The 23,159-nt window shown below is 37.6% G+C and overlaps 1 protein-coding gene across 1 annotated transcript in view; it reads right to left on the bottom strand.

The window, feature by feature from the left end:
- Positions 1-17,894, bottom strand: part of LOC131903341 (vomeronasal type-2 receptor 116-like) — a 29,096-nt gene extending 11,202 nt beyond the window's left edge. The window contains exons 1-2 of the mRNA XM_059253870.1: positions 17,698-17,894; positions 56-347 (exon numbers count right to left, since the gene is read on the bottom strand). Of these exons, the coding sequence (XP_059109853.1) occupies positions 56-347; positions 17,698-17,894 (489 nt within the window). The remainder of the gene's footprint in view (positions 1-55; positions 348-17,697) is intronic.
- Positions 17,895-23,159: the final 5,265 nt, after the last annotated feature.

Here is a 23,159-nt window from a genome sequence, read left to right as displayed (position 1 = left end):
GAGTGGTACCAACAGAGTCACGATTTCTTGCAAACCCACACCACAAATGTCTCACCTGTTGAGATCTGTAGGGGTCCTGGTATAGTGCAAACATTGCAGATGTTGCCAGGTTTGGTCCACTCAGCATCACTAAACACATAGTGTCTTTGAAACAATTATAATTAGGGGGAAATTTTCGATTTTCTTCAGATAAAGGCACGCGCCTGTATGATTTTGACACAGTCTTACAACTACCTTCAGGGAATTCAAATACGAATGACATATTTGGCAAAAGATCAAGGTTCCTGTTGACTTCATCCAGGGAAAAAGCTAAGGCCAATGGAAAGTATTTGTATTCAATTGATGTTCTGGAAAAGGGTATGGTGTTTATTAATGACAGAGATCTACAGATAATCCTTTGTAGTCAATAGAAGGAATATAATGAACTGGATGGTATTCCAAACCACCCCCAAATACTGAAACAAATGTCTTGTGCTGTGAGGTTGGAATGACATAAGAAGCTGGAAGTTTACAATGGCTTTTAAAATTCATGAGAGTGCATCTTCCATGAGTAACATGAGCCATTGGCATCTTCCACAGACAGGAGTGTCCATTTCTGCTTTGGGAGTTCTTACTTAGCAGATAAAGACAAAGACACAGGCTTTATCCAAGCAGCAGTCCTGATCATGTCTTCATTTTGGAATTATCAAACAATATGAAAAATACATGTGATGTGCGAACCAATGAGACTATGGCATTTTCTTATGATTTTAACTGACTTGGCTAAGGCAATCAAATAATGTTTTATGAGCACACAATAGTTTGTACATTTGGCTCTTGTGCTTACCATTATTTATAATCAGTGGGCAATCTAGTTAACATATACCCTCATATCCATTTTGTCTTGTTCTTTTATTTTTCTGGTTTATGTAACGCAAGTGTAAAATTTTTATTTTAAAGATTTGTTTTTAAATCAATTTAACTACCAGAGATGTATTTGGTAAAGGTATATGTCACTATTCATTTGCATATATGGACAGGACTAATGCTTATGTAGGCCATAGTGGGGAACGGATTATATGCTTTTGAATGATACCTTCTTCTAGAGCACACTGGCCTGAAATGTACGATGATATGCCTGCTCCAGATACTGAGTGCAGAGATAAAGGGCATTTACTACCTCCTCAGTATTGTTCACCTATTTTATGTTTTCACAGGCAAGTCATATATTCACACTTGGTATATCTGGTCAACATAATTTTTTTCTAGAAAACATCTTATGACTATCTTTCCACTTACACTAACACAGAATGCACATACTACTGATATTTGTATATGCCAGTATTAAATCTTTATAAAATAGAAGACTATAAAGTGTGAAATGTATGAAAGATTGTTTATGAGGGCTTTTTTGTAATAAAAATAAGTAATATACAGTTGGGTGTGAAGAATACCAACTTATGTTTCTGTTTATGGGAAGAATAATAACTTATGTTTCTTTATACTCAATTCACATCATCTGACCAATAAATATCAAACATACTTGTTCATTCTGAAGGATTCATTCAGAGTTAAAGACAATCTCATTTCCAGTTAGAAATTGTACCACTGTGTTTTCTTTATATATAAAAAATAAGATTTACCTATACATTTTTAAAATAAAAATTACTTTAATATTTCTTTATTACAACCTAGAAAAATACCATTGAAAGTTTCAGTATCACACAACAGGAATTTGTGAGTAGAATTGTAAAGCTCACACACTAACTCCTGCACACTAAACATTCAGAAACTTAAGTACCTGAGCCATTAGAGTGGCCCAGTGAACAAAAGTACTGTGTTTAATAACTGCCATCCACATTCTACAAAATGAAATGTGTATTATGCCCTGTTTGACAAAAGATGCATATATAATAAGCAAAATTACAAAAAGTAAGCATAGGAGGTAATTGGGATGTAAGAGTCAGAGAATAAACAATTTAAATATAAAGAAAGAAGACACATGTTTCTTACATAATGGCAAAGATGTGCAAATAGGTAACTCCTCTATCCGTATTCTCAAGTGTCCGCAAGTAACTCATACCACAGCCATCTCTCAGGGAAGTGACAGTCTCACTTTTCAAAGAATGCAAACATATTATTTACACTCTATAAATTCCTTATTTACTAAGTAGAGAGTGAAAAACAGAACTTTGAAATTAAAGGCCAAGCTTTGTACATGTATGTAAGTGAAGCACAGATAAATAGGGAAATATGATATTCACAGTGAACATGTCTCCTACTTCTGTTCTCGATGAGACTTCAGAAGACATAATGTAACCACATTCAGAGCATCAGAAATAGTAATTGTATATCTATGTGAAAATTCTCTGCAGCTAAGTGTGCCACAAATATTAATTGCTCTAGCACGTGCATTAGGACCTACACAGTAATGAAAGGACCATCAGCTGACTCTACTCTATGGTTGTTTATATGTACCATGTTAGAATGATATTAATTGAAATAGAATTGTGGTCCATTTGATTAGTCATCACCTGCTACTGTGCTACGAAAACTTAGAAGAGGAGAGCTATATGCGATAGAACAAGGTAGAGTCCTTTCTTAACTCAGCTCCAGCCTTATAAGTTGGAGTTGTAACTGAGAGAAAAACAAAAAACTCCCTGGACAAAATAAAATTAGAAAAATAGCATTGAGTCTCTAAAATATTTTTGAGTGTTGATGTACAGGTTGGGAAAATGGAGGAGAAGATTCAAAGCTTTGCTCTGATCCTCATCCTGTATCCCTCATGAAATATTCATGATGATATTTCATAAAACATACAAAGGAACTTATGTATATTCAAAACATTGTTGAAATTCTTTTTCCTCTGGCCACTGCACTGCTGCAAGGGAGAAGACACAACCTGTCACCAAGTCTCCATCTTTGTCTTCATTCTGCTTTCTTCTCCAGGAGCATCCACGATGAATGAAACTGGACACAAGAAGTGGAATGCTCATGAGCAAGAAGAGGAAAGTCAAAATGAACATATTTTCCAGCTGTATGCCTTAGCGGTATCAACTGTGACCAGCCATGCAGATAAGCACATCAAATGGGCAGTCATGTATCCCCATCTGCTTTGATTTCTGTGGATGGAGAAGAGACACCTGTGCATTTATGATGCTTTTTTTTCTGGTGTTTCCTCACTCCTTGAACAATCTCTGACACTTTCTACTCTGTGGCTCTGCATCTGATGTCAGCAGTCCATGTGATTACATTTGGTTGATAAATATATATGAGGAGAGTTCAGGTAGTTTCATGACATCACTCATCTTTGTGGTAATTAATGCCCCTGGCCGGATGCAATTTTGGGAATATTTGGGACCATGACTGCCTCATCAACCCATTAATGTTAATGCCTTTAGATGGGTTGTCGTGGATGTAATAGATGATCCACAGTGAGGCATGCATTATTAGTTCAGGAGGATTAAAAATCAGAATTTGTGGTTATACACTGGGCATTGTATCACAAAGTTCTTGTCAGGGTAAAGCAGCTTCATATTTGGAGCAATTGAGTTCCACACAACTTGTACAGTGGGGCCTATGCTACAAAAATGACAGGTCCAGAATATTTACCAAATCCTGTGTTTCTACTCTCTTGAGAACAACTACTCAGGCCACATTCAGAAATTTTCTGTATTCTGCTGTTCCAAAACTATCCAGCTCATCAAAGAATCACAGTTCATTTTTACATTTGATGTTGATTTTTAAATATTCAACAAGACCCCGAGAGAACACCAAACCACTGTTCCTCATTTAATATACTATATAAGACATATTGCTTCTCCTCCTCCCAATCAAACATTATTAATGAAAAGACAAGCTGCATATTTGATTTCTAAAACATGACATTCCTTCTTGATTCTTGCATCTCACAGATCAATACCCTTCGATAATCCATTTATTCTTCTTTATCTTTGATTTCCTACACTGTTTTTATTCACTTTATAATCCAGTAGTGGCTGCAAAGAAGACTATTTTGAGTATCTGATGAGCAAATAGAAACTGTGATGTGACCTCCTTATACTATTTTCCTAGTCATCTACTTAGTCTGAATTCTAGAACATGTACTGCCTGTGTGACAGTATTCTGATGAGCATGGGATGATGACCTCTTTCAGTGGACATGGACTGCAGAGAAAGTAGGAATGCATGGGGCAAGTCTTTGCTGTGTGTGGTGATAGGTCTTATTTAGTATTTGAGATGAGGCAAATGAGACTGCTGTCCTCTTCTAGAACTTATTGTACATTTAAATAGAATTATTTAAAATGAACATGACCTCTGATGTGTGATGAGCTATTCTGGGGTCCTAAGATATATGGAGGAATATAAAAGGAAGATTCTTTCATATGAAGACAGAGCAAATTCACTTTTCTTAAAGGGTGCAAATTAAAATTCCAGTGGTCCAGATTCAGGATTGTATCTAATTTTGTTTTGAGTGTAATACTGATTTTTAATTAACATACATCATAAATGGTTTTATTATGGCCATTAACACATGTGTAGCATGTCGTTTGTTGGTATTTGCCCCTCTATCACCCACATCTATTGCTCATGTAAATACTGATTCTATTTTCTTAGTTAGAACACCTTTATTTTCACTTTATTATGTATATGTGCTTGTTTAATTTATGAAACGTGTGATGTTTTCTTCATACTTACTTCACATATTATACCAGTCCCAATTCCTTCAGGCCCTCTGTTCTCAAATAATACCTCTCTTACTTTCTTCATGTCAAAACATGTGTATGTGTGTATATATGCACACCCAAAGAGAGAGGCACACTGTGACATCTAGAATCTGTGAAAAATCTGAATTTCCAGAGTCTGTCTCTTTAGTTATTATGACATCCTGCCCCATTCCCAGTTCCTGCTAATGACATCATCTACTTATTTCAGATTGGGGACAACTTCACTATGTGTATATAAATCCTGTGAGACTTTCATCTGAATTTGCATATGCCTAAGAGCATTCTGTACCCAGTAATCATATTTGTTAATTTTCATCATTGATTTAATCATTTGTGAATTGCATATAAGTATGGTGATATTTTATTTGTATGAAAATGTTATTTGTATGTTAATAAATAAAGTTGCCCGGGGGTCAGAGCTATTAGCAAGCCATAGGAAAGACAGGTGGTGGTGGCGTATGCTTGTAATCCCAGCACTTGGTAGGCAGAGCTAGGCAAGTCTCTGTGTGTTCAGGGATACAGCCAGCATTGGATATGCACGCCTTTAATCTCAATACCAACCATAGAAGACCTGGAGGTCTGTAAAGACAGGCAGTGACCAGGCAGTCATGTGGTTGAGTTTACAACCAATGTGAAGGCAGAATAGAAAGTCTATATAAAGACATTAACACAGGAACTAGCTCTCTTTTGGAGAGGTAGGACCATCAGAGGAGGAAGGGTAAGGTTTTTGCTCTTAGCTCTGACCTCTTGACTTTCTTCTTTGCATTGGTTCTGTGTTTCTTATTTAATAAGATGGTTGGTTACATCTACATATAAGTGATTTATTTAACGTTCTCTAAAATCAATGTATATGGTATAGTTTAAAATCACTTGGCCAGATGGAGGTGGCACACTCCTTTAAACCCAGCACTCTGGAGGCAGAGGCAAGTGGATCTCTGTGAGTTCAGGGCCAGCCTGGTCTATAGCATGAGTTTCAGGACAGAGAGGACTGTTACACAAAGAAACCCTCTCTGGAAAAGGTAAAAAAGAAATCACTGTGTATATATTTAATTGTGGTAATTAATGAAATGAACCATTTAAAATTCTGTAAATGAATTGGAAATATCAATAATGAATCTTTTTTATATAAAATAAAATCAACATTTTATATGAAGTATTTTCTTTATTTCCACTTCTGTTAAGGGGCATGAAGGTTGATTCCATATTTTCTTTATTCTGAATAATGCTGAAATAAACATGGGCAGGCAAGTGTCTATGTGCTGTAACTAAAGTTTTCCTGCCTGACCCACAGTCAGGACAAATCTCTATCACCTGCCAGTCCCACAGCCACTCAGACCCAACCAAGTAAACACAGAGACTTGTATTGGTTACAAACTGTATGGCGGTCGCAGGCTTCTTGCTAACTGTTCTTACAGCTTAAATTAATCCATTTCTATAAATCTATACCTTGCCACATGGCTCATGGCTTACCGGCATCTTCACATGCTGTTTGTCATCGTGGAGGCTGGCAGTGTCTCTCTGACTCAGCCTTCCACTTCCCAGCTTTATTCTCCTCCTTGTCCCGCCTACACTTCCTGCCTAGCCAATGGCCAATCAGTGTTTTTTTTATTGACTAATTAGCAACACATTTGCCATACAAAACATCCCCCAGCACTTCCCCCCCCTTTTTTTTTCAAAAAGGAAGGTTTTAACCTTAACAAAGTAAAATTACATATAATTTGGGAATTTGGGCGTAGCTTCTCTTACTACTTCCTGCTGGAGGGGGGCGCTGTATCTTATGGGGACACAAAGAAAATTTTAGGATTATGGAATAGTCCATGAGGGTGTATCATCTGAGCTAGTTGCCTTCAAACCATTCTGGATGTTGGATCATTTGGGCCATGGTGTCATCATTGGAGACCTTTCAGGGGGTCTTGGCTGGTCAAATCTGATGTATCTTAATCTGGAACAAATCCATAGCCTTTGGCTTTCTGTGGGAACAAAAGAGAATCTTTTCCAAAGCAACATATCTTTATATCCAAATTTTGAAGTCAAGGTATCTTTAAAGTATACATATTGGTTTAACTCAGCTTCCTTAACAACCAAATATCTCTCTGCAGTTATGAATCCCAAAGACAACACAATCCAGATTCTCTGTGTAATATTCATCTTCACGTGGCTTATTTTTTATATTAATTTTACTGTCTCTTTAAAGACTTTATTTTTTAAAACTGTATTTGTTTATATAACTGTATATATCACCTTTTTTGTCTCTTTCAAGCCTACGTATATTTCACACATTGTAAACTATTACATCTGAATCTGTCTTATTGTGAATCTATTGCCTTAAATTGCTGCAGCTGTGGCTTCTGGCTCTGCCCACCTCAGCTTCCCAACATGGCTACATTTACCACCAGCTCTGGGAGCTATCGTGGGTCTATGCTTTTAGCCAAGCAGTGTGTAGTCCAGAAACCTCTTTTTTGTTTTGTACCTGCAAAGGCTAAATCCACTATGCAGCTTAATGTGCCACTTGCAGAGGCCTCATTCCTGCCATACTGCAGGTCCAGCGCACATGCCAGGAGCCCACCAGTAGCTCAAACCAGCAGCTGCCGCTCATTTGAGAGAGACAATTAGGAAGCTGTTTTTAGCTCCGTTTTAGAATCTTTTTTCTCAGTTTTTAGGTGGAAACTCTTGCCACCACGTTGGACGCCATTTGTAACTAAAGTTTTCCTGCCTGGCCCACAGTCACTCAGACCCAACCAAGTAAACACAGAGACTTGTATTGGTTACAAACTGTATGGCTGTGGTAGGCTTCTTGCTAACTGTTCTTACAGCTTAAATTAATCTATTTCCATTAATCTATACCTTGCCACATGGCTCATGGCTTACCGGCATCTTCACATGCTGTTTGTCATCATGGCGGCTGGCAGTGTCTCTCTGACTCAGCCTTCCACTTCCCAGCTTTATTCTCCTCCTTGTCCCGCCTACACTTCCTGCCTAGCCAATGGCCAATCAGTGTTTTGTTTATTGACTAATTAGCAACACATTTGCCATACAGAATATCCCACAGCAATGTGCTTTGTTGACTTATCTACCTTCAGAAAGTTCAAAAGATGGTGTGGATGGACCTTAAGATAATTGGTACATTTACTGACTGAATTAGATATATGTGCTTACCACATTGAGGACCTTAGTTTTTACTCATATTAAAACAATGATGGGAATTCCCAAAACTCCTACATGCTCATTAATTTATTTGGTCTTTTTTTTAGCTATTCATTCTCACTGTAAAGTGGGACATCCTAACTATGGTTTTCCATTATTACAACTAAAACATTTGAATGTACTTTCACACTCACATAGTCTTATATGATTTTTAAAAAAAGGAAGTGTAAAATACTGGTTATATAGAAATCAGCATTACTGTTATATTTGTCTAAATTTAGGTTTTGAGGGACTACAAAACATTGGGTGAGTTTAAACAGTAGCTTTAGTTCAGCAAATTAAGGTTTTGGGAAATAGAACAGTACAGGAGAAAATGTGAATATGGTGTGAGTTGATCCTGGGTTCATATCCAGCCTTCCTCACATATTGGGCTCCTTGGGTTTCAACTCAGATTTATAACTGCCATTTTTTGTTTCGTTTTTTGTTTTTTTAAGATAAAAAACATAAAAAAGATGGTGGTAGTAAGTATGCCACCTAATAGGAGACAAGTGTTACTTTGTGTCTTTTGCTCTTAAGTAAAGACCTGGCACATAGTAAACATTTTATAAACACAGATGCCCCTCTCCAGTCCCTGTAGCTTCTTGACACCATACTGTGTGGGCTTTACAACAGTGGACTAGAGGGACATCTTTCACACCTGTACTGTGCTTATTCCCTGTCAAGTCTGTTCTCCACTGCTTTGAATTCAGCCAGATCCAGCTATGCCCACCTCACCCAGTGTGAGTAGGTAGCAGGGCCTTATGCTTTCCATCAGGAGTGTTGATTCCTGGGGCTGAACTGAGTCACCAGAGGATTCATATGGTAGTGTGGAAGTATCAAAGGCTCCTTGTCCCCTTGTACCACAAATCCACCATATTCTTCAGGCATGTTCCTTTACTTTTATTGTGGTTGTTTTAATGAGGTTTTATTGTTTGGTTGGGTGTTTTGTTTAATTTTGGTTTTTGTTTAAAGTCACAAGTTTAATTATTACTCAGGTAAAGACCCAAGGAGATTGTTAGCATAGAAGAATATTGTTGGGAAGCCTATTAATTCATGGTGCAATTCAGAGTTATTTAAATAAACCCTTGGCCCCTGAGCATAATTCAATAGCACAGTAATGAGTGAAGGGTGCATATATTCATGAAATAATAAATAAGGTGTTTATAGGCTTTCCACAAACTGAAAAAGAAATGGATTTTATCCACCTTTGTCCTTAAAGTAATCTAACCCACAAGATTATAGTTAAAATATTTGCATGGTGCTAATAAAAAAAAAACCTTCATTGCAAATGAGGTTCCTTAAATGAGAATGGACCTCACTCTGGGGAACACAGAAATTAAACCTAGGGCCAGCATCCCCACTATGATACAGCCCGTCCTCCCAGTCTGCTCTTCACCTTCAGATAACAGGAACCAAGGGAATCTAGTGTAGGAAGGATGCTTCCGAGGTAAAGTGTAGCAGGGAGAAGACGAGAGGGTGGGACAGAACTTGTTTGTGCAGTCTTCACAGAATGCCACGATGCTGACACACAGTCCCTGAAAGTCCACTTTCTTATCTCCCCAATACCTGACATTTGAAATGAGTTGCCTAGTTGCACAAGCCAGAGTGAAATGCCTGACAGGCAGCTTTGCTCCAGGCCCTCTCCTTCCCTGCATGGCACTCGTCTCCTCGTGAGACTATGAAGTTAAGGAAAGTGCCATGCTTGCCCTACTGTGTCCTATTGGAAACCAGACCTCAAACCAGCAGTATCTGCATTGCCTGGAAACTTGTTGAAATGCTAATTGCTGTTTTCCAATATTCTACCTTATTTATACTTTTGTCTACATGAGCCTGTGGAATTAGTAATGTTAATCTTCCATTGAAAAAGGAAAGCAAGCCGGGCGGTGGTGGCGCACGCCTTTAATCCCAGCACTCGGGAGGCAGAGCCAGGCAGATCTCTGTGAGTTCGAGGGCAGCCTGGACTACCAAGTGAGTTCCAGGAAAGGCGCAAAGCTACACAGAGAAACCCTGTCTCGAAAAACAAAAACAAAACCAAAAAAAAAAGAAAAGAAAAAGGAAAGCAGGTTTTCCCCACCCATGTGTCTTAGTCACAAGGGAATGCATGAGAGAGTCAGGAAGGTGCAATACAGACTGTCCATTTTAAAACTGAGGATGGTAATGTGTGATTTGACTGGGGAGAATGGAAGGAGAGGTCAATATCTGTGGATAGCCCATCAGTTTCTCTGACCACAGCGTCCTGAGTGTTTCCTAGGTATAGTTGCTCAGTTTCCTACTCAACAAAAATGAGTAGGAAATGAGTAAATCCTTGGAAAGGAAAAACAATCCACTTAAAGAAATGAATAAAACTGTATAAGATCTGAAATAGGAAACAGATCTATGAAGAAAACACAAAGCGAGGAACTTTTAGAAAAGGAAAATCCAGGTCAGCAAACAGGAAAACAAGAGATGGAGTAGAGAATCTAAGTCATTGAGATACAAGAGACAAAAGAGATACAATTATCAAAGGAAATGTTAAATCTAAAAAAGCCTTGTCACAAAACATCCAGAAACACAGGAACACTATGAGAAGGCCAAACTTAAGAGTAATAGGAATACAGGAATGATAAAGAATCCCATCACAACTGCCCACAATATATTTTTCCCAAAATCATAGTTTTCCTAATCTAGAAAGGAAAAGCCTACAAAGGTACAACAAAGTTTACAAAACACCAGATAGATTGTAACAGATAAAGGATGCCCTCACAATATAATCAAAACATTAAATATACAGAAAAAAGAAAGAATATTAAATAGTATGAGGAAATAGGTGAAGTAACATGTAATGTAAACCTATCTGAATTGCATCTGATTTTTCAATGGAGACTATAAAAACCAGAATGGTGTGGCCAGTTGTCCTGCAGATGCTAAGAGAGCACAGAAGTCAACCCATACCACTATACCCAGAAAAACTTTCTATCCTTATAGAAGGAGACAATGGGATGCTCCATGATAAATCAAATTTAAACAGTATCTACCCACACAGACAGTACTACAGAAGTTAATAGAGGGAAAATCCAAACAAGCAAAGCTAACCTCACCCATGAAAACACAAGAAACAAAATAATCTCTTACCAGCAAAATCAAAAGAAAGGAAACACTCACAAACATCACCACCAACAACAAACTACAACAACAAAAGAGAAATTAGCAATCATTTCCATTGATATGTCACTAGTATCACCTCCAGTATAAAAAGACACAGACTAACAGAATGAATGTGGAAAGAGTATCTGTCCTTCTGGAAATAATAATAAATATACCTCAAAATCAAAGGAAGTCATACCTTGGAGTTAATGGCTGGAAATTTTTTAAAGCAAAATGATGTAGAAAACAAGATAGGGAAGCATTTCTGACATCTAACAAACTACACTTCAAACCCAAATTAATCAAATGAGATGAGAAGAAATACTCCATATTTATATAGGAGAAAGCCATACAGATAACATTTCACTTCTCAACATCTGTTCTCTAAATGCAAGGTCACTCATATTATTAAAAGAAACATAACTTAAAATGAAAGAAAAAGAAACATAACTGAAGCTTAAATCACGCATTGACTCTCAGACACTGATAGCAGGAGATTTCAATATCCTACTCTCTCCAAAGGACAAGTCATCCAGACAAAAGCAAAGCAGAGTAATTCTCGTGCCAACAGACTTTATAAATGAAAAACCTAACACATATCTACAGAACATTGTACTCAATCACAAAAGAATATTTCTTCTTTTCAGGACCTCATGGAACTTTTTCCAAATTTGACCAAATACTTGGTCACAAAGCAAGTTTCAAACTTTGCAAGAATATTGAAACAACCCTTGCATCCTAACAGACTACCACAGATTAAACCTAAACTTCAACAATAAGAGAAAAAAAATAAAGCATTCAAACTCACTGAAAATGAACGGCTCTCTAATCAATGACTAGGGGATCAAGACAAGAATAAAGAAATTAAAAACTTCATAGAATTAAATGAATATTAATAAAACATACACCCAAACTTATAGGACAAAGTGACAGTGGTGGTAAAATAGGGTTCATTCATCTAGCTGTTTACAAAATAAGTTGGAGAGATCTGATACTAGCAATTTACAACACACCTGAATGCTCTAGAATGAAAAGATGTAAGCATATCCAAGAAGAATAGACTCTAGTATAATCAAACTGAAGTCTTAATCTATAAGATAGAAAAGAAGAGAACAATAAAAAGAGTCAATGAAACAAAGAATTGGTTCTTTGAAAAAATCAACAAGATAGACAAACCCTTATCCAAACTAACTAAAAGACAGAATATTCAAATTAACATAATCAGAAAAGAAAAGGGAGACATAATAATAGACATCAAGTAAACCTGAATAATCATTAGGTCATATTTTAAAAACTTGTAATTAACAAAATTGGAAAATCAAACAGAAATGGACAATTTTCTCAATAGATACCTCTTACCAAGTTAAACAAAGATCAGCTAAACAATTGCAACACACTTACAACCCCTAAGAAAATAAAAGCACTCTTTCACAGTCTCCCAACCAAAAAACCCAGAGTAAGATGGTTTTAGCACACGGTTTTACCAGACATTCCAGTCAGAGCTAACACCAGTTTTGTTCCAATTATTCCACAAAATGAAAAACAGCAGGAAGACTGACAACTTCATTTTATGAGGCCACAGTCACATTTCAAAAAACACAAATAATTCAACCACGAAAGAAGATTACAAACAAATTCCCCTTGTGAACATAAATGTAAAATATTCAATAAAATATTTTCAAATTGAATCCAAGAAAACAAAATATAATTCAACATCAGAAAATCTATCAATGTAATTCACCATATAAAGAAACTGAAAGGAAAACACCATATAATAATGTCATTAGATGTTGAAATAACCTTTAAGAAAATCCAACAGCCCTTCATGATAAAAGTCTTGGAGAATGTTTTATTTTTTATTTTTTCAAAATCTAAGTAGGAAAGTGAGAGGGAATAAAGAAATGTGTAAATCAATCTTGGTTTCCAAAAACAGAGAATTTAATGAGGAAAATGTGGTATACAAGCAAGAAGTTTTTCAGTATTAAAGACATGAAGTTAGTTTTTGTGGGTTTTTTGGGGGTCGGAAATTAAATGCAATTAGAATAATCATATTAAGCAAATCATCGAACAAAAAAAAAACCACTTTTTTCCTCTCAAAAAAGTCTTGGGGAAAGTAGAAATACAGGGAACATACAGCGCACACACACACACGTCCACTGCTACACACAGACGTACTGAATCCATAGGAAGATACATAAATAATACAGCTACATACTCATTTCTACACACTCAGGTACATGCCCAGACACACAGATAAACATAGTAACACACATAGACAGAAAGGCATATACCTACAAACAGACAAAAAGAAAGTTAAACACACAAAACACATCCACAGGCCCACACAAACATGCATAGTCTCAGAAATACACGCAGAGTGAGAGAGATGCACATACAAACAACTACACAGAGAGACATTGACACAGAAAAATTTATGCCCATATCCAAGACATACAATACAAACAGACACATGCACAGCAACACAGACATATGAATGTGCAAGAACATACACAGAAACATGCAAAACACACACAGAGGCACATGCAAACCCATGCACTAACTAATACTCACATAAAGATACACACAAAAACAAACACTCATACAGAAAGACATTGCCATAAGGCAAATTTATGATCACTTCTACAAATAGGCAGATAGCTATGCAGCTAGGCAGAAACACACCCGTATATAAAGTAACACAGATACATACATAGATACACAGAAACACACTAACAAACATCCATGCACAGTGAGAACATCCATTCACATACAGAAATATGCATGTATGTATCGAAAAGAATCTTAGCAAATTTCTTATATAATTACTCTCCTAGATTTAAGTGAGGTCCCCAGAGCTTAGAGTGGGAGCAGAATCAGCTAAGGACACTTGTGAATACCATCTCCTACACTGATTAGAACATATTTGAGAATTGATAAATGAAGACCAATTTTCTCAACATGGAGAGCATTAATGACTAAGGACTGATATGTTTTCAGTATTAGGATGAAGTGAAGATATTCAGGTGTTTGTAACATAATCACTGATTTTCCTTGACAAATTGTTTCCTCCACTTAATTCCCTTTTGCATTAGAGACTTATAGGAATGACTAGATTTCCTTCCACAGCAGGAAAAATGTTTAGAAATCTATTTCATGAATATTTTTAATATAGTAGATTTGAACATCTAAGAGATTTTTAAGCACTATGACATTGAAGACACTAAATATCATCCAATACAGGAAACACTACCTTCAAGCAGTTAACATAGTTTTTTTTTTTTCCTTTGTCCGTTGACTGATTATCTTCTTGTTGAAGAAGCATCTCATACAGATCAGGGGCCACAGCATACACAGCATTGTATACATCATAACTGCCCTCAATAAAGGCCACTTTGAAAGTTTGGAACACTAGCCATTGTAATGAGGCATTGGATGAGCAGTTCTTTTTTTCTTTTTTTTTTTGGTTTTTTGAGACAGGGTTTCTCTGTGTAGCTTTGCGCCTTTCCTGGAACTCACTTGGTAGCCCAGGCTGGCCTCGAACTCACAGAGATCCGCCTGGCTCTGCCTCCCGAGTGCTGGGATTAAAGGCGTGCGCCACCACTGCCCGGCTGGATGAGCAGTTCTTCAGTGCCTTAGACTTAAATGCTGAGACTTCACAGTTAAATTTTATCCACCCAGCGTTGCCAGGTATTTATCTGGGTGTTTGAGATGAGCCAATATCTGGACAAAAAAATTTAAAACCAGAAATTTCAGCGTGATGGTGTTTTGTGGGAGTTTACTAAGCCTCTGTGTGTTTGTTTATGACCAAGCTGCTGCAGAACACAGGAAAACTTCTGTCTAGAGTGCTGTGCGAAAGCTAGAGTCCCAAGGAATCAGTCAAGTGTGAAGTCTATCTTATGTGTAGCATCATCCCACTGTGAGTTTGGGACCTATATTCTCTGTATACCTGGAGATTGCCACATTCTAAAGTTCACCCCTCCAGTACTGTCCATGTCACCATAAATGATAAGTACAATTGTGGATGATGTCATGATTTGGTTATAATATACTTCAGCTCTTGGCATGCATAAATGCATGTTGCCTAGGATCATGCTCACAAAGGTGAAGCAGATTGTATTTTTCTATCTCTGTTCTCAAATGTGAGGGAAATTGAGTAGCCTGATTATTGTCTGAGATGGCCAGCCCAATCCAATTAGTGTTTATTGTGGTCAAAAATCTACAGATGATCTTTTGTAGTCAGAGTGACAATCATCTTGTATTGGTCAATATTCTCAACCATCTAGTATGATTGAAACAAATCTGCTGTGTGAGGTTGAGATTAAATAAGGAGGTGGAAGCTTGCAAAAGCTTTAAAAGTTTATGAGAGTGCATCTCACATAAACAAGATAAGACTTGCATTTTTCACAGAGGGCTGTCCATCTTTAGTTTTTGAGTGCTTGCTCTGAAGGTAAATACAAGGACATAGCCTTGACCAAACAGTAAACCTGAATATGAATTCATTTTAAAATTTTTGAACACTATGAAAAATATGTGTAATGATTGAGCAAAGTTTCTGGTAATTTTAAGGAAAGAAACTGAATTGGATAAGGCATTCAAAGCATGACTGGTAAGTGCTCAGTAGTGTTTCTGGGTCAACGTTTAGCTCTTGTGCTTATAATTAATTGTAATTAGTAGACAATATAGTTAACATACTCCCTCATGTCCATCCTCATCTTATTCTTTTTTTCCTTCTGGTTTATCTGTTGCAGGCACAAAATGTTTTTTCAGAAGATTTATTTTTAAGTAAATTTAAATACCAGAGTGTATTTGGTAAATAAATGCATCTGTGTGTATGGACATGAGAAATACTCCTTGAGGCCATAAAAAAGCCATGGATTCCATAGTTTTGAATGACATTTGGCTCTAAAATGGACTGGCCTCAAATTCACAGAAATACACCTACTCTTTCCTGAATGCAGAGATTAAGTGCATGTACCCACTATTGTTCACTTATTTTATGTTTACAAAAGTATGTTCAATGTAAATATACTTGGTATATCTATCAAACATAAATTTTCTTATTGGGAGCACCCTTTATATATGTTTCTGTTACAAATACACAAAACTAGCATTGTATTGAGAACTAGAGGGTCATCTAGAAATTGCAGTGAGAATTGTTTGTGCCAGTATTACATATTTGCAAAATAAAAGAATATAAAGTGTATGCTGTATGGGAAATATTTATGAATTTTGAAATGAAAAATTGTTGACAAGTTAGTAGGAATAGAACAATAGCATTTTGTGTTTATATTTTTGGGAAGAATAATAACTCCCATGTCTTCTTACTCATTTTGTATCATCTGACCAATAAAACTCAAACTCAAACAAACATATTCATTATGAGTGATTCTCTCAGACTTAAACACAATCTGTTTTCCACTTAGAAATTGTACCAGTATGGTATCTTTATGTATAAATATATTTCTCTGTTCATTTTGAAAACAAAAAACGTTTTCGAATATTCTTTATTACCACATGGGGAAATGTCATTGAAATTTTCAGCAACAGTTAACAGGAATTTGAGATTATAACTTATGAATCTCAAACACTAACTCCTGCACACTAAACATTAAGATACATGAATGCCTTGAGCTGTTAGAGCTGTTACCCTACTGGACTAAAGAGCTATGTTTGAAAACAACTATCAGCAATACACAAAATCAAAATGTGTATTGTGCCCAAATTGGTAAAATAGGTAGCTATAATTAGTAAAACTACAGAAAGAGAAATGTAAGAGGTTAGTGTGATATAAGTGTCAGAGACTAAATAGCTTAGACATAAAGGGAAGAGACACATTCCTCTTAAAAAATGGCAAAGATGTACTGGTAGGTAGCTGTTCTCAAGTGCTGCCAAGTATCACATGCCACAGCTCTTACTCAGGGAAGTGACAAAGAGAGTAAACAGTCACCATGTTAGTGAAAGCTTTACACTTCAAAGAATGCACATATATCTTTTAGAGTCCACACATTCCTTCTTTACTCTGTAGAGAGAGTGAAGAACTAGACTTTGAAATCAAAGTCCAATAGTTACACATATATAAGTGAAATATGGAGAAACAGGAACACATACGAAGTTCACAGTGGACAGGTCTTCTACTTCATTCTTGATGCAGCTTTAGAAGGCACAATGTGACTACATGCAGAGCATTTGAGAGTGTAACTGAATATACATGCAAAAAGTCTCTGGAGCTAGGGTTGCTGTAAATATTAGTTGTCCTAGCACATGCATTGGGAGCGACATAATGATCTAAGGGTCATCACAGACTATTTGACAGTCATTTACTTACACTCATTTAGAATGATACTTTTGAATAGTATGGTGTTTCCTTCAGTAACACACCACCAGCTACTGTGCCGTGGAAACTGTGAAGAGGAGGGCTATATGTGATGGAATAAGATAAAGAGTCCTTCCTTCGCTCAGCTTCCAGCCTTTTAAGTAGTAGAATAACTCGTAGAATAACAGAACACTCTCAGGACAAATTAAAAGTAGAAAAATAGCACAGAGTCTTTAAAAGAACTTGAGGTCATTTCTTAGTTTTCAGATTGGGTATCAAGCCAAATACTCAAAGCATTGCTCTGACTCTCATAATCCTACCCCCAATGAAATATTCATGATGGCATTTACATAGAAAATATAAAGGAACTTACTGTTTATTAAGAATGTGGCTGAAATAATCTTTCTCCACAGGCCACTGCACTCTGTAAAGGATGAAGATACAACCTGTCAACAAGTCTCTATCTTTGTCTTTATTCTGCTTCATTCTCCAAAAGCATCTAGGAGGAATGATACTGGACACAAGAAGTGGAATGTTCAGGAGCAAGAACAGAAAAATCAAAGTGAACATCTTTGTCCTACTTGAAGCCTGGTCAGTATTTATTGTGAAGTGCTATTAAGATTAGCACATTATATAGGCACACATATATTCCCACCTGCTCTTTCTCTGTAGCCAAAGGAGAGTTTACTTGTGAGTCATGATTCCTTTTTTTCCAGGTGGTTCCTCTCCCCAGTGTAGGTATCTTGGACACTCTCTTCCCTGGGGCTCTGCATCTGATGTTCATGTAATTAAATTTGGTTGATTAATATGTCTGAGGGAGTTCAGCTAGTTTCATGACATCACTCATAGTTGTGAAAATTAAGGATCTTTGGAGGATGACATTTTGGGAAAATATGATCCCAGGACTGTTTAAACAATCTGTTTGTTTTAATGCCTTTAGAAATTATGTCAGTAGATTTTGCAGATGTTTCACATTGAGACCTACCATAATGATTCAGGAAAGACTCACAAAGACATCACTTCCTGTTACACATTGGGAATTGTATTATGAAGTCCCTGTCAGGGAAAAACAGCTCCATTTTTAGAGTAATTGAGTTCCACACAGCATGCACAGTGGGACCTATGCTACACCAGTAACAGTTACAGAATATCTAACCAAATTCTGTGCTTCCACTGTGTTGAGAACAAATAATCAGGCAAAATTTCAATATTTCCTGAATCCTGTTGTTCTGTACATATCCAGCTTATCATAGACACACTGTTACACATACATCACAAAAATGTTTTTTTAAGTATTCAACAAGATCCATAGAAATCTTCTGTCCTACATTTCAAATACTAAATAAGATCTCTCACTGATCCTCCAAACCAATCCTTATTAAAAAGAAGATGAAGTACACAAAGTGCTAGAGAGGCCCACAGAAATCCACAAAGATACCCCCACAACAGACTGCTGGCAATGGTCGAGAGACAATCCGAACTGACCTACTCTGGTGATGGGATGGCCAAACACCCTAATTGTCGTGCTAGAAACCTCATCCAACTACTGATGGATCTGGAGGCAGAGATCCATGACTAGGCCCCAGGTGGATCTCTGGGAGTCCAATTAGCGAGAATGAGGAGGGTTTATATGAGAGAGAATTGTTGAGACCAAGGTCGGATAAAGCACAGAGACAAATAGCCAAACAAACGGAAACACATGAAATATGAACCAATGGCTGAGGGGTCACCAACTGGATCAGGCCCTCTGAGTGGGTGAGACAGTTGATTGGCTGATCTGTTTGGGAGGCATCCAGGCAGTGGGACCGGGTCCTGTGTTCATTGCATGAGTTGGCTGTTTGAAACCTGGGGCCTATGCAGGGTCCCTTGGCTCAGCATGGGAGGAGGGGACTGGACCTACCTGGACTGAGTCCACCAGGTTGATCTCAGTCTGTGGGGAAGGCTTTGCCCTGGAGGAGATTGGAATGGGGGGCGGGCTGGGGGGAGGTGAGGGGGGCGGGAGGGGGGAGAACAAGGGAATCTGTGGCTGATATGTAGAACTGAATTGTATTGCAAAATAAAAATTTAAAAAAAAAAAAAAAGAAGATGAAGTAAATATTTGATTCCTAAAACATCATCTTTATCACCAAGCCTCAGTTCTAATAGTTCAAATCCTTGTGTTGACCCAATTCTTCTGCTTTATCTTTAAAGTTGTTGTTGCTCATTTTACAGCCCAGTAGTGGTTGTGAAGAAGTCTGTTTTGAGTATCTTAGAAGCAAATAGAAAATGGGGAGTGACCCTGTGTTAATGTGAAAATCGTTCTTATAACACTTTCCTAGACCTCTGTTTTTGTTTGCACTCTAGAACCTGTCCTGCCAGTGAGAGTGTCCTGATGAGTTTGGGCTGATGAGACTGTTTCAGGGATACGGTCTACAGTGAAGGCAGAAAAAAAGTAGGACACATCATTGCTGTGGTTGATGATGTGTCCTGTTTAGTATTTGAGAAGAGGCACCTAGGGCTAGTGTTCTCATGTTCTCTGATTGTCCATTTAATAATAAATATTTAAATAGTGCATGACCTCTGGTTTTGTGATGAACTATCCTGGGGGCCTAAGATGTGTGAATAGAACAATGTGACAAGAAGAGTCTTTCATAGGCAGATGGAAAATTCACATTTCATGGAGCAGGAAAATAAAAATTCCACTTGTTCATCTTCAGTGTTGTATCCAGCTTTGTTTAGTGTGGTATAATTATTATTTTTTAAAATTAATATACAGCATAAAGCATTTTATTCTGGCAATTCACATATGTGTAGCATGTCTTTTGTGGTATTTCCCCCCCTCTCACCCACATCAGTTGCTCATCTTATGATTCATTCCATTCCTCAATGTAAGAAGTTTCCTTTTAGCTGGGCAGTGGTGGCGCACGCCTTTAATCCCAGCACTCGGGAGGCAAAGCAAGGCGGATCTCTGTGAGTTCGAGGCCAGCCTGGACTACCAAGTGATTTCCAGGAAAGGCGCAAAGCTACACAGAGAAACCCTGTCTCGAAAACAAAACAAAACAAAACAAAACAAAAAAAAAAAGTTTCCTTCTGACTTCATGATATCTTTGAGCATATTGAATTAATGAGACCAGACTGATATTTTCTTTATCCTGACTTCACATAGTTCCCAATACCTATTTCCTTAAGGCCTTAAATTCTCAAATAATTCCTCTCCTACTTTAATTGTTTCCATGCATGTACATACACACATACACATATAAACTCACAATCATACACAAAACACACACCACACACACACACACACACACACACACAATTATATCTGAGTCTGAAAAGTCTGAATTTCTAGAGACCATCTGTTTAGGTAACATGATGACCTCCTAATTCATCCCAATTCCTGCTAATGACATCATTTAATTCTTGCAGGCTGAAGGACAACTCCATTATATCTAAATAAAACCTATGTGGCTTTCCTCTGAATTTCTATTATATCTAGAGAAGTCTGGACCCAATGATCTTATTTGTAAAACTTCATAATTTTCAGTCATTTAGGAATTACATAGAATCTATTTATTTAAACTTCTTTAAAATCCATGTATATGGTATAGTTAAAAATCACTGTGTATATATTTCTGTATGGTAATTCATGGAAGAAACTTTCAAAATTCTAAGAATGCATTGCAAATAGCAGTAATGATCATCATATGAAAATAAAATTACAAAATTTTAGCTGATTTCTTTTAATTTCCTCATCTGTGGACAAGCATCAAGTATGCTTCCATATCTAAAATATTCTGAATAACAATGAAATAAACATGGGCAGACAAGTATCTGTTATCTACACTTACTTATGTATTTTCAGAAGGTTCCATGAGAGATGTGGTTGGACCATAATGTAGTCCTATGTTTACTGACTGAAATAACATTGCTACATGCTTATTAATTTATTTGGTAATATTTTGTCATTCCTTTCTCACAGTGGTAAGGGATTACCATCTTAACTATGGCTTTTTATTTTAATAGCTAAAACAATTATGTATATTTTGTACTCATGTTGTCTTTCACAGTTTGAAAAAATTGAAGTTAAAATCCAACACTGGTTATAAAGATATTAGCCTACTAATTTTTTTTTTAACTTTTTTTTTTCTTCTTTTTTTTTTAATTTTTATTTTGCAATACAATTAAGTTCTACATACAGGCACAGATTCCCTTGTTCTCCCCCCTCACGCCCCCCTCACCTTCCCCCCAGCCCGCCTCCCATTCCAATCTCCTCCAGGGCAAAGCCTTCCCCACAGACTGAGATCAACCTGGTGGACTCAGTCCAGGCAGGTCCAGTCCCCTCCTCCCAGGCCGAGCCAAGGGACCCTGCATAGGCCCCAGGTTTCAAATAGCCGACTCATGCAATGAGCACAGGACCCAGTGCCAGTGCCTGGATGCCTCCCAAACAGATCAGGCCAATCAACTGTCTCACCCACTCAGAGGGCCTGATCCAGTTGGTGACCCCTCAGCCATTGGTTCATATTTCATGTGTTTCCGTTTGTTTGGCTATTTGTCTCTGTGCTTTATCCGACCTTGGTCTCAACAATTCTCTCTCATATAAACCCTCCTCATTCTCGCTAATTGGACTCCCAGAGATCCACCTGGGGCCTAGTCATGATCTCTGCATCCAGATCCCTCAGTAGTTGGATGAGGTTTCTAGCACGACAATTAGGGTGTTTGGTCATCCCATCACCAGAGTAGGTCAATTCGGACTGTCTCTCGACCATTGCCAGCAGTCTGTTGTGGGGGTATCTTTGTGGATTTCTGTGGGCCTCTCTAGCACTTTGTTTCTTCCTATTCTCATGTGGTCTTCATTTACCATGGTCTCCTATTCCTTGTTCTCCCTCTCTGTTGTTGATCCAGCTGGAATCTCCCATTCACCCAAGCTCTCTTTCCCTCGACCCTCGCCCTTCACTACCCCCACTCCTGTCCAGGCTGTTCATGTAGATCTCATTCCATTTCTCTGTCATTGGGCGATCCCTGTGTCTTTCTTGGGGTCCTGATTTCCAGGTAGCCTCCCTGGTGATGTGAGTAGCAGTCCAGTCATCCTTGTTCCACATCTAGTATCCTGTTATGAGTGAGTACATACCATGTTTGTCTTTCTGAGTCTGGGATACCTCACTCAGGATGATTTTTTCTAGGTCCATCCATTTGTCTGCAAACCTCATGATGTCATTGTTTTTCTCTGCTGAGTAGTATTCCATTGTGTATATGTACCACATTTTGTTTATCCATTCTTCAGTTGAAGGGCATCTAGGTTGTTTCCATGTTCTGGCTATTACAAACAATGCTGATATGAACATAGCTGAACAAGTGCTCTTGTGGTGTGGTTGAACATTCCTTGGGTATATGCCCAAGAGTGGTATAGCTGGATCTTGGGGGAGATGGATTCCCAATTTTCTAAGAAAGCGCCATATTGATTTCCAAAGTGGTTGTACAAGCTTGCATTCCCACCAGCAGTGGAGGAGAGTTCCCCTAGCTCCACATCCTCTCCAGCATAAGGTGTCTTCAGTGTTTTTGATCTTAGCCATTCTGACAGGCGTAAGGTGGTATCTCAGAGTTGTTTTGATTTGCATTTCCCTGATGATTAGGGATGTTGAGCAATTCCTTAAATGTCTTTCAGCCATTTGGGTTTCCTCTGTTGAGAATTCTCTGTTTAGTTCTATAGCCCATTTCTTAATTGGACTGTTGGGCATTTTGATGTCTAATTTCTTGAGTTCCTTATATATTCTGGATATCAGTCCTCTGTCAGATGTGGGATTGGTGAAGATCTTTTCCCATTCTGTAGGCTGTCGCTTTGCTTTGTTGACCGTA

This window comes from Peromyscus eremicus, chromosome 1 (assembly GCF_949786415.1).
Source record: "Peromyscus eremicus chromosome 1, PerEre_H2_v1, whole genome shotgun sequence".
Lineage (NCBI taxonomy): Eukaryota > Metazoa > Chordata > Mammalia > Rodentia > Cricetidae > Peromyscus > Peromyscus eremicus.
Note: the sequence above shows the minus strand (reverse complement) of the source record. Positions and strands in the feature narration are given on the sequence as shown.